The sequence below is a fragment of the Nymphaea colorata genome, chromosome 3, assembly GCF_008831285.2.
Source record: "Nymphaea colorata isolate Beijing-Zhang1983 chromosome 3, ASM883128v2, whole genome shotgun sequence".
Lineage (NCBI taxonomy): Eukaryota > Viridiplantae > Streptophyta > Magnoliopsida > Nymphaeales > Nymphaeaceae > Nymphaea > Nymphaea colorata.
Window position 1 is genome coordinate 3,571,350 of NC_045140.1, and position 12,970 is coordinate 3,584,319.

The 12,970-nt window shown below is 35.7% G+C and overlaps 1 protein-coding gene across 2 annotated transcripts; it reads left to right on the forward strand.

Annotated features, from left to right (window-relative positions):
* Positions 1-1,074: 1,074 nt before the first annotated feature.
* LOC116250887 (uncharacterized) lies at positions 1,075-8,500 on the forward strand. Of its 2 annotated transcripts, none has more exons than XM_050076546.1 (15): positions 1,075-1,269; positions 1,386-1,555; positions 1,697-1,796; positions 1,900-2,049; positions 3,093-3,197; positions 3,859-3,942; positions 4,017-4,132; positions 4,222-4,323; positions 4,403-4,516; positions 4,650-4,706; positions 4,787-4,853; positions 4,935-4,991; positions 6,430-6,504; positions 6,799-6,834; positions 8,046-8,500. In XM_050076546.1, the coding sequence occupies exons 2-15, from the start codon at positions 1,536-1,538 to the stop codon at positions 8,163-8,165; spliced, it is 1,203 nt and encodes a 400-aa protein (XP_049932503.1). In that variant the 5' UTR covers positions 1,075-1,269; positions 1,386-1,535; the 3' UTR covers positions 8,166-8,500. The 2 variants fall into 2 exon arrangements, with proteins under 2 accessions (XP_049932503.1, XP_031480722.1); XM_031624862.2 differs by having other exon boundaries at positions 1,449-1,555.
* The last annotated feature ends 4,470 nt before the right edge of the window (positions 8,501-12,970 follow it).

The following is a 12,970-nucleotide window of genomic DNA, read 5'->3' on the forward strand; positions in this document are numbered from 1 at the left end:
CACCTACATGTCAATAATTACTAGTATTCTATGCAATAATTTCCTCACCAGAAGATTGTGGAATCCTTTTAATATAAGTGTGACTCTTATAAAGTTTTTTCAGAGTCAATTATTCAGCTGAGTACCGAACACTCTTCCCTTTATGAAACAAAGTTACGCGACCAAGGAGTAACTGCAAATTATAGCAACTTATAAATATAATTTTTAGTAGGTCAACGAAATGCTTTCAATACCAGTTCACTTACTCCGATTAATATTCAAGCATTCTCTTTTATCAAAGATTCATGAATACTCTGCTGAGAAATTAATATGGCCGGTGGCTCCATCGAGCCTAATAGGCCGAGCTAAGGTAGAGTCCACTTGGGCCTTAGGCCCCACCTGAAAATTTTAAAAAAAAATTACATCTAAATTATAGAAAATTTCACTTGTTATATATAAAAAAGTTGAAAAATAATATTTTGATCCGAACCAAAATTTAGAAACTTTAATTCAGTTTAATTCAGCTTCTCTCATAAAATATGTCTGGTTCTGGCCCTGTAGATGGGATAGAACAAATCTAGTCCTCTGCCATTGCAAGCAGTAAAATCCAGTAGTTCTTGCCAGCGTTGTCAAATTAAATTGGTTTCTGAATCAAACAAGCAACCAGAGGATTCATAAATCAATTAATTTGTATTTTTAAACAAAAAATAAGACAAACTTGAAATATTAAAAAATAAAAATAAAAAATGTGTGATGTGTCCTCGATGAACTAAGATACGATCGCATTAAAAGGAATCATATCAAGTGACTTCAAGGGGTACACTTATGAGGTTTAGTTTGGCCAGGAAAGAATACTCGTATCGACCAATTGGTGCCTACTTTGGCTCTAAATACAGCAACCTTTTGACAATTAAACTTAATAAATGATCAATACAGATGTCGGAGAGGCCTAATCCTTTCCATGCATCAAGCTTTCAAGGAGAGAAAGACCTGTAAATTTTAAAATAGAAAAAGCAGTCCAGTGGGTCTTGTGCTTACCTCAGTCGATGTGAAGGTCAAGAGGGAAACATGAAGTTATCAACAACTTGCAGTCATCTTAACCATTTTATTTTCTCTTTCAGAGGCCGCTGGTGTAAAATTTACTCGCTTTCATCTACATTAGATGACTTACAGGGATGCCATTCAGAATCTTCGAGGTTCTGAATTCTCCTTTTCTTCTCTACTGTCATCTTCCTAACCTTGTCAAGACAAGAAGTAGAAGAAAACGTACTTTTGTTTCTTTTCTCCTTGGTAAATTTCTTAGTTTTCTTCTCGTGGATTTCTGTATCTTGTCTCAGAACCAAATATGGTACAATTTGTTTCAGACTGGCGCTGTATTCACTTCCTTCCATAAATATTTGCAACAGAGTCCGCTTCACTTGGTGCCCACATCAGTATCATAAAGGATCCTTAATTTCTCTGCCATGCAGAATTGGGACCTGCTGAAGAATGTGGAGCAGTACTGAATTGGTCAGTTAGTGGTGCTTTCTGAGAAAGGTTGGAAATTCATTAGCAAGATGGGTTGCATTCGCAGCAGGTGTGGTCTCCCTTGTTTCAACAGTTTTGAATTGAAAAGCTGTGCACTGTCAAGTTTCTTTGATGCTTGGAAACGACTTTTTGCTGATGTTCTATACTCTTACAGATTGATTTTGTGACTTTTCTCAACTTTTTCTGTCAGTGAAATGGTAATAAGGCCTAACGAAATGAGACTCATTACTGTGAGTTTACTTGGAGTCCTGTTCGGTTTCCTGATAGGGTCGTCTTTCCCTATAGTGAATGTATGCTGAACTGCCTTCCTTTTCAATAAATTCTTGTCACTGAAACTTCGTTTCACATGTCTTCGAGCATTGACGTGCACTGCCACGCATCTTGTTTCGACAGTTCAACCTTCCATCTAGCATTTTGCCTTCCAATGGTGTTTCTGTTATTGAGAATGAGGACTCTGGGCATGCCACTGAGATATCATTGGATCACTCTTGGACATCTAGAAGTCCGCAAAAACGCAGCCATCAAGTGAACGATACATCTCAGGTATTTCTAGTATCAGATCTAAATGTGTTTCGATGAGTTTGCGAGAGAAGAAACATAGAGCTGATATTTTACTGATATCATGTTGTTAGAGTGTGGAGTCTGATTCCTACTTAATGTAATTATACAGTTTTGTAGTATTGCCCTGATCCTCATGTTTAAGGGAGACGGTTATCTCTTGTATTCTCTCTTCTGAGTTAGTGAAAATCCCTGTGCAGCCATGTACGGAAGAGAATTTTGGTCTCAGAACCATATAAAAGTTCTTGTGTTTCTTCCTCTTCTTCGTCTTCTCTTGATATTGTGAGAGAGAGAGAGAAAGAGGGCCCCGTTCCTAACATGGATTCCGCTGGTTTCCCCGTGTAATGGGTAGATTCTCTTCAGGTTCATGTCTACAGTTTAGTAAACAAAAAATTGTGCGTATGTGTGCATTATTACTCAAGAAAAAACTGATTATGTTAGTGGTTTGCCTAATGTTTCGCTTCTGCGGCAAATTTAAATTGAATTCTGCACACTGCATGCGCATATGTACATGCTTACAGAGCCAAGTGAAGTGAATTAATATGGAAAATTTTATAAGCATGAAGTTTTAGAGGGTGGACACTTACAGAGACCAACATTGACTGCTACTTGAACACCTATCAGTGGTTGTGTCTAAAAAAGAAGGCTCCATCTTTTCTGTCAAATTAGAACAAGGAAAAAGGGAGGTGAGGCTAAAAGGTTCTGCCCCTCTTTCCCTCATTTTTTTGTTATTGAAGGCCTCATGTATATGTCCAACTTTTAATCTTAGCCAATCCAAAACGCATGTGAAGTGCTGCACACAGACATCTGCATCACTGTTTTATGTAATTACCAGTTAACGGTATATTTGTTCCGTAAACCTTATGACCAAGTAGGTCGAAGAGTTTTCCGGTAGGTCCAAATTTCATTCTTTGTTGTGTTTCTTTAGTGACGGAAATTTTTCTAGGTCCATATTTGTCTGAGAATTGGAAATGTTGCTTAGCATCTCCTGTGCAACATTTGCTCATCTGATTGTGAATATGATGCAGATTTATGTTCCATCAAATCCTCGTGGTGCAGAGCTTCTCGCTCCCGGAATTGTTGTTCCTCAATCGGACTTGTATTTGCGAAGATTGTGGGGTGATCCCAGTCAGGTACTGTTTGTGCCTTCAAATTAGATGCTTCCATGATCTATCACTATTGCTGGTTTTGTGGCGTATCAACAAGTTGAATAATTCAACTTGGTTTGTGCTGAGATCAATTTGACTTGTATGGCAACCAACAAATCAATTACATAAAAAGGAGCTTGTGTTTTCTTCAACCACAACCTTTTCCCCTCTGCCCATTTAAAGCCTTCCTCTTAGAACTTGGGGTTTATACCGATCTGGACAATTACCAAAAAAAACTATTGGCCCAACAGATCTAATGAGGTCCAAGACTTTCAATGGTTTTTTTACATGTAACCCTTTAGAAAGGAGCCCTTTTAATGCCATCTTCCTCGTTCAATTGCTTGGCTGGAAAGAAAGTCATTTTCTTATGTTGGAAGGCTGTACTTAGACTGTAAGTTCATCCCTCTGTTACTCTGTGAAAGTGTTCGGAAGTGATTTTTGACTATTTTGTGCATTTGTAAGATGAATTTGGAATCTACAGAACAGATTTTTCTAAATTACTTTGCTTTCATGTTGATCAGTTTCTAACCTTGGTAATTGGTGAAGAATGAAGGTCTCTTAAGCTGCCTCCTGCATGTTGTTCTAGCGTCAGTGATGTTACTGTATTAGCAGAAATAAGTGAATGCACATTGACTTCACGGTGCAGGATCTACAAATTAAACCAAAATATTTGGTAACTTTCACAGTTGGTTACAAACAGAAAACCAATATCGACGCTGCAGTAAAGAAGGTAACCATGGTTTCTTTTGCATATATCTAGTTGCTCGCCTCCTTATGACTTTGTTGATTTTCTTGCATTAATAGTTCTCAGAAAACTTCACGATTCTGCTTTTCCACTATGATGGACAAACAAGCGGATGGGATGAGTTCGAGTGGTCAAAGAGGGCGATTCATGTCAGCGTGCAAAAACAGAGTAAATGGTCTGCCAATGGCAAGAAAGTTTTGTTTAAAACAAGAAGGTACAAGAGGAAAAGAAAGAAATGAACAGCAATGGATATTTCAATTGCAGGTGGTATGCCAAAAGATTTATGCATCCTGATATTGTTGCTGCATATGATTACATATTTCTATGGGATGAAGACTTAGGACTCGAGCACTTTGATGCTGAAAGGTACTTGCCTAATTCCGATTATTTAAATTCAAACTTCAAAGGATTCAGTTTTCAAGTTTATTCTCTGTTCTGAACTCAGATATATAAAAGTGATAAGGAAGCATAAACTTGAGATCTCACAGCCAGGGCTGGACCAAAAAAGCAGAACATTGTGGCGCATGCCCCGAAGGAGAGAAGAAGGTGAAATGCACAAGTATGATTTGCAACTTGGCTAAGTAGTTGTGTTCATGCAATCTTTTTTCACATCAGCTGGCTGAAAAAACCATGTGAAATGTTCATTAATTATGGGCATCTCTTCTTGTGTCTTCATCTCTTTTCTTCATCAGAGAAACGACAGAGCGGCCTGGTTGGTGCAGCGACCCGCATTTGCCACCTTGTGCAGCGTACGAATGAGACAACTTTTTGTGATCTTGCCTCTTGTTCTAAGTCATATGTCACTTAACTGGTGTGCTGCTAACTTTAGGTTTGTGGACTTAACGGCACCTGTTTTTTCTCGAGATGCATGGCGTTGCGTGTGGTACATGATTCAGGCATGCATCTATCCTCCTGTTTGTCCTCCCCACACCGGAAAACTGTATCAGTGATCATCCACTGCTGTGTTTTGGCTGCAGAATGACTTGGTTCATGGATGGGGTTTGGATTTCATTGGCTTGAGAAGGTGTGTGCAAGTAAGTTTCTCTATCCTTTTCTGAATCTCTCTGCTTGAAGGATTGGTGGTGTGCATGTGGCCCTCCCATTCCTCCTGCCTAACAGGTCCTGGATTGCATCGGGGCAGGAAGGAGCAGAGGTTTTTGCTTAGCATTGGCCAGCCATTTTGCTTCTGTTGATGGTAGAATTTCTCTTAATTTGGCATGGCGAGTTACTCATTTCCAACTAATAGAGGTGGAGCCATAAAATGGTGGTTAAGAGGCATTATATAATTTGATTTTACATTTTCAAAGGGCACCTGTATATGAATGAGAATAAATGGCAAGAAAATTTGACATGAAAATAAACACTTTTTGTGGGCCTGTGTGGGCAATTGCCCACACCTGAGACCTGTCTCTGGCCTGACAACTAGTTGGGATCTGCCTAAACATAGTTAGCTGATTAAAAAGAACAAAGAAAACAAAGCAACTGGATCTCCACATTAAGGGTATTTTCTGTGCCTCTGCATGGGGGCAGGGCAAAGATGGTATTAGTAGTTTTGAGGAGGGCTTACTTTCTATGAGCATATTTGAAGTAGATGTACTTATTATTACATTTTCTTTTTTTATTATTCATATTTTCTGATTCGAATTGTAATTTAAATATGAAAAAGGAAAAGTGTATACCATATCCAAATTGGAATTCGAATTCACAGATCCAAATCTGATCTTTAAATTCATAACTGAAATCCGACTTTTTTTTTTTTTTTTTACCAAATCCAAACCACATTAAGAACTGACTTGCAAAATATAAGGAAATTGGATGTAGGATACTTAAAACTGAATCTGATCTGAAGCCGACAACAATTGGATATTTATCTAAATCCAAATCCGAATTTGAATCCCAACTAACGTCATTTACTTTAAATCTGATTTTAATACAAAGTGTTTTTTCGATCGAATTATAATTATTTTTCACTATTTGTTCTGTTGAAGCAGTTCAGTCGGATCTCGGATCTAAATCAGTTTATTGACAGCCCAATATGAACATCGTCACTCCATGCAAAATTTGTGAAGAATCTAACGAACAGATACTTATTCTAATCGATCAATTTCTGATGCATAGCAGCAGGCAAAGAGGGACAATAAAAAGGAGAAAACTTGTGACATGATATAAATTTATGATAATTATTTCACAGTCGGCCATGAGAGTTTAAGTTCCCATAATGCACTTTTCCTTTGTTTTCCTCTCTCTCTCTCTCTCTCTCTCTCTCTCTCTCTATATATATAATATATATATATATATATATATATATATATATATATATATATATATATATATATATATATATATATATATATATATATATATATATATATATATATATATATATATATATATATATATATATATATATATATATATATATGCACCGTTTATATTCACAACGATTTAATCTTTTTATGTGAATGAGGTTAGCCGGCACATGAACGGATTGGAGTTGTGGACTCTCACTGGGTTGTCCGCCAGTCTACTCTATCACTTGCGGACCAGGTAAATAGACATTTGTCATTAATTTTTTTTTATTGTTAAGAGCGTGGTTCGATATGGGTCAGGAAAATAATTTTTCGAATCATGTCGGTTAATGTCGGTTAAGAGCGGAGCCAAAAATATTTGATGAGATGGATCGAATTAAAGTTTTTAAATTTTGACAATGGTCGAAATATCATCTTTCAAAATCTTTATATATGGCAAGTAAAATTTTGTAAAATTTACATGTAATTTAAAAAAAATAATTTAAAAAAAAACAAATTTTACTGACTTTATTAATTTTTCTCCTATCTATAGGGTCAAGCAGAAAATGGAACGGCGGGACAGAAAGAGGTATGCTATCATCAGTAGAACAAGGGAAAAGGGCTTTTCCAAATAAGATCTTCCCTTATCAAGATATGTTCATAATGTTTGGATGACATTTTAAAACAGAATTTTGGATGCCAAACGACCTTTTTTTTTGTTTCCGGAACAACATTTTTGTAGTGAAATCAGATTTTATAAAGTCTGGTTTTCTAAAAGGATTCAATAACTCGGTCGTTTCAGGTTATTTACAAAAACTGTGTTTTTTTTTGGTGTGTGTGTGTTTCATCCAAACACACAAACAAATTTTTAAAAAATTAGTAAAACCGTTTCTTTAGAGCTAATTTTTACAAAGCATGTGTCATCCAAGCATGCCTTTTATTGCACAATTACAAAATTAAAGTCAGTGCTTCCAAATTTGTCTCTAGGATCAGGTAAGCATGGTTGTAGTGTTGTCAGTGGAATGGGGACATAACATAGCTTTTTTTTTCGCAAAAAAAAAATTATGGTTTTATTTTTATTGTTTTTATTTTTTTGATTTTTGATTTTTAAATTAAGACATATAAATTTTTAGTTGATCTGATCCACAAAGGATTCCAACTCCATTTGGATTCAGCCGATTGTCTAAATTATTCGATTTAGAAACCAAAGCTTATCTTTCACCAGGCTCTTTGTGATTTTTTATTTATCTTTTTGAAATTTTTATTTTTTATTTTTTCGACTTTTTTTTCATCGTTTTAGTTACTTTTGTTTAGATATCTAATGTGATGTCTTCAAGGCAATATGCTGCTTATTATCTTAATTAGATATTTGTTATGTCTTATTATTGGTTTCTCCTTCATTTTATTTTCACATAATATTTTGACTTTTAACTTTTAAAAATCCCCAAGTTTTTCTGAAAATAAAACCTAAGAAAAACCTTGTAATTTTTAGTTATGATATATATAATGTAACAAGAAGGGGAAGTCATCTACTTCATGAGCTTTCAAAGTGGAGGTGTCCCTTCAACTTCTAAAGTTTTGAGATGTGCTCACTTTTGTGCACCAAAAAATTGTGCAAAGGGGTATGCAATGATCAAGATACTTTTATTAAAATTTAAAAAAAGTTTTTAAAAATGTATAAAAGAAATGTGAAAAAGTTAAAAACATTAAAATACCTATTATTTTATAAAAAAAATTCAAAAATACGCATACTAATTGAGTGCACAAAAAGTCGATCGATCTGAAAGTTTTGGCCTGCAGATTTTGGAAAGGAGTCAAACGGAATTGGTCATATTCATGCATCGAATGACCAACGCCGACAAGGCATATTTCGAGGCGATGGTGTCAACTCAAGCCCACAATTCCACAAGAAATTATTAAGAAAAGAAAGATGGTTCTTCTTGGCCAAGCATGCAATTGCCTCAGTTTCTGACTTTGATATGTTCTTCCTTTCTTAAATAATGTACTGCTGTATCACTCTCAAACATGTACTTATTTTTTTTTTCTGGTTGAATTGAGGGAGAACATTCACCAGGAAACAAGAGGACAACACCAAAATGATATGATAGATGAGGGTAGAAGGCTAGGAACTGAAGCCCCTGCGTGTTTGGTTTCACAAGGATGGAATTTTTCTGTTTTAACATTTATTTTAGGAGTAAACGGATTGGATTCATATTGGATAGACTCTTAATGATATCTTCCTTTTCGGATATTCATATATTCTTATTCAAGATTTGAATAAGAACCAAAAAAGAAAAAAAAAGGTCATGCATGAATCCGATTTCACAATCTGAATGCAATCCAAATCTGATTTTTACATTCACATCTGAATCTGAATACAATTTTTGAAATGAATTGGGCTGATTTTCAAAATAATAGGATATTTGTTTAAAACTAAATCTGATCTGAATCTGAATCTAATCAGATATTTATAGATACCCGAATCCAATTGAATGTCATTTCTTAATCAAACATTTTTTTTTTCATATCCGATTTGTTCATAATGGTTCAGTTGAATCCGGTTCAAATTGAATACATTGACATCCCTTCCCCTAAAATCGTACCGTTATTCTTCCAAGGATCTGGTTCACTGTTTGCAGTCCAAAAAAGTAATACACTCAACCGTGAGAGTAACCATAGGATTGAATCTTGGACCGTCAGCTTGCGACCTGGTTCCGGTGTGGCCCTTGAGGTAGAAAAGGTGAAAATCAACACTAGCTCTTAGCATTTAAATTCAAGAAGATCCAATAGGCCAAAAAAAAAACGAAAGAAATTCTCAAGATCTCGATCATACATGTACCCTTGAATGGATTTAATTATATCTTGCTTGGTTGAGGGCTGCGAATTTTTTTTAGAGGAATCAAAAATTACACTGCAGAGGTGAAACTTTAATTCAGATTTTTTAAAAAGTTTCAGAAACAAAAAAAAAAAGAAACAAATTAAAGTTTATAGGTTCTGGAACTTTAGTAGATGAGAATAAATTAAAGCTCCACCTAAACAGGTAGAACTTTAAGCCCGAGTAAAATTTTTTACTGTTGCTTTTCAGCCTTGTTTGTATATCAAGATGTGAACCAAACTTCCAATATACAAACAAACATGGAACTAACATGGCTGGACATTACCCAGCATTATATCCCGGGTATTTAATACCATGTATTCAAACGTTACCTCAATCTCCAAATTGAGGGGTTCTATGTTACCATTGAATTCAGATACATAGATGTGATAAAGAGGCATGGACTTGAGATCTCCCAGCCAGGGGTGGACGCAAACAGCAGGTTGTTCTGGCGTTTGCCAAGAAAAAGAAATGAAGCTGAAGTACACAAGTATGTACAAAGCGAACTTGCTTGGTTTATACTTGTTCTTCCAATCTTTCACGTCGATGCATGAGAGAAGCATGCAAACTGTCTTAATACCTTCGATGTGTCTTTTGCCTGTTTTCTTTTAATTAGGAGAACTGGAGAGCCCCAGTGTCGCAATTCGACTGTTCCACCATGTGCAGCGTATGGATCATATATATGTTAATGTTTCTGATCTTGGAATCATATCTCACTTCATTGAAAGTATCGTCGTCTGCACTCTGCAGGTTTGTGGAGATAATGGCACCTGTGTTCTCTCGAGATGCATGGCGCTGCGTGTGGCATATGATTCAGGCATGCATGTGGTTCTCTCTGGCTGTTTTGTTCCCCTCCCCAAAAATTTACGTAGTTAATTATATGCATAACTGAGCCCCTGGTACTGTAACACTTTTTTTTTTTTTTTTGGCAGAATGACTTGGTTCATGGATGGGGTTTGGATCTCTTTGGCTTCAGAAGATGCGTAAATGTAAGTTTCGACCTCCCTTTCTTGAAACCTTTTAAAACATTTGAATTAAAGTTTCACCTCTACAGTCAAATATCACTGTTTCACTACATGATAAACCCCAAAAAAAAAAAAAAAAAGAAGAAGAACTCGTGGACGGTTCCCTAGTGTCATGGTAGTTTAGAGTCACCTTTCATGAAATATTTATAGTGGGTCAAACGGTCCATCGAATTTATCTGGGTAGTGCCAAACTAAATCCGAATCTAAAAAATACATCAAATTTTTTTAATTTTTGTAATGTATTTTTTTTTAATTAGTTGGGGTGGGGCCATGGCCTAAGCAGGCCCCCTCCCTCCACCCATATATATATATATATATATATATATATATATATATATATATATATATATATATATATATATATATATATATATATATATATATATATATATGTGTGTATGTGCGCACTCAACTGGCTGAGGCGGACTTCATGGTTATTCCAACTAAAGCGGTGGGATCCCCTTTGACATGCCGGGTAAGAAGAAGAGCTATTTATTAGCAACTTGTGGGGATGGTAAAGACGTTATCGGTGGTATTGAGGGTTTATTTTCTTTACAGATCTGTGCTACATGTGAAACTTGTAAAATCCATATGCAATTGAATTCTGATGAGAGGCAGCAGCTAAAGTTGACAGAAAAATGAAAGTAAAATAAGAAATTTAACTTTTTGTAATATTTGCAGGTCTTTATGAATTACAACAACTATTTCAAAATAGGCTTTGACAGCTATTTGATCCTCTCTACATATTGCAGATCTTTGTTTCTGTTGATGAGGTATTTGACATATTGTGAGTTCTTTTCAGGCCGTTTGCCATGTGAACCTGCTATAATATTTACAGCAGATTCATATGACACTTAAAAAGCTTCGCCTTCTCATGACAAGCGAGATGTAATGATCAAGTATTGCATAGTCAAACTGCATGTTGTGGTTTCTCGCCTTATAAAAGAGACTGTGCAACCTGATCCCTTCAACTTCTAAAAGGAGGCATAAATTTGACGGGCAGGTTTATTCAAGATCTAGAAAGGAAATGGGCATATTGAATAGCAGGATTATCGACGAGGAGAAGGCATATTTTGCAGCTGTTGCATCTAACAAAACCAATCACTCGACAACAAATTAGAAGAAGAAAGTTGCTCCTATGGATCATGTAAAACATGAGGCCGTGTTGCTGCCTTGATATATATTCAGACAATAACTTCGCACCGTTCTTCTCTTTGTACTTATCTTTTTATTTAGCTTTGCATAAATACACCTTACTTAATGCTGAAGTTAGAAAAATTAAGTAACAAAACAAGGCCAACAGAGTAATTGACTTACAGTCGTATCTTACAAGGATAATGCCATAGAGAAACTCAAATTGCATGGAAGCGCTTTGCAAACTTCATATAAGGTCATAATTTAAATAGCCTTTATAGTTGGAGGAGCAAATGTTTTGTTTATTTGGGTGGCCATAATAGATGGGAAATTTGATTATGTAAAGAACCCATCAACACCAATCAAACTACTATTGCATAATGTGTTTGTTTTGAGCTCTCAAGGTACCAACTTTCTATACTACAAAAGAGAGTACTGATATACAAGTTGAAATATAGCAGGAGGTACAAATCCTAAAGCACCAAAAGCAAGCATGGTACCCTAGAGAGATAAGGGGAAGGGTGAAAACATAGTTTTCTTGTTGGGTGGTAGAATATAATACTCATCCAGCTTCCCCATTGATTGTTGCTTTCTCTTCAGTCGTGGTAGTTTCAGTTCTACTTTAATGATGTCATTGGTTTGTATATGGCGAAAGGATTTTGTTGACGGACAACTTTTGTTCTCAAGATTAAAGATGTAAATGGAGTTGATTTTGGGATAATCAAACACTTTCAAGGTCATTTCGTAATAAGAACAATTCATTATTGTTTTACAAATCTACCTCACTGCCCCAATCTTTACCGCAGCTTCATAGAATAGTAACAATTAATTATTACTGTTTCCAAACGACCCCTCAAAGTTAGAACTAAATCCAATCTAATATAGCGTCCTTCTCGATCACAAATGACATCCAAGTTCTCCATTGTTGGAGCAAGCGCTTCCACATAATTGCTTGTTCCCCCATATTTTCCCAACGTCCCAACCCAAAAGAAAAATGAAAAAAATTACTAATATTTCACATATGATCCGTTTTGAAAACTTAGAACACGTTCCTTCTTGAAATTTTGAAAAAAAAAAAAGACCTTACTTGAAAGCTTTTGCCTTCATCCTTGGTTGAAGGCCTGCAAATACATGCTCTTGATTACTCATGCAACAACTAAGTGATCCAAATCCACAAGTGGAAAGAGCCCTTCATCCAGTGCTGGTTTTGAATCTGTACAACCAAAGAGGTTCTCAAAAGAGACATATAAACCCAGTATTTTTATCAAATGAAGCAGATTACTTGGTTTATGCAGCGCATCTAGACGAACTCTTTGCTCTATGAAATACAAAGCTACTGAATGAATAAAATCATGGGTACCTGCTCATTCATAACGAAGGCTCCGCTAATCCGGCCCACTCATCATTCTTGCTCAATTTAGAGTTCTCTATAAATGAAGTTAGAAATAAGACGATCTTACGTTTATTCAAAGGATAAAAATGTTTCAGGAAAGTTAACCTTTTATTTTTAATGAATAAAGAAACGAAAGAGCTTTATGAACATCATGAACTGGCAAAACAAGAGGTACATGTTTACCATGTCGTGTTTCGATAAGCCATTGAAATCTTATTCTTCTACTCTAAACATGCATACAGTTACCTCTCTCTCTCTCTCTCTCTCTCTCTCTCTCTCTCACACACACACACATATA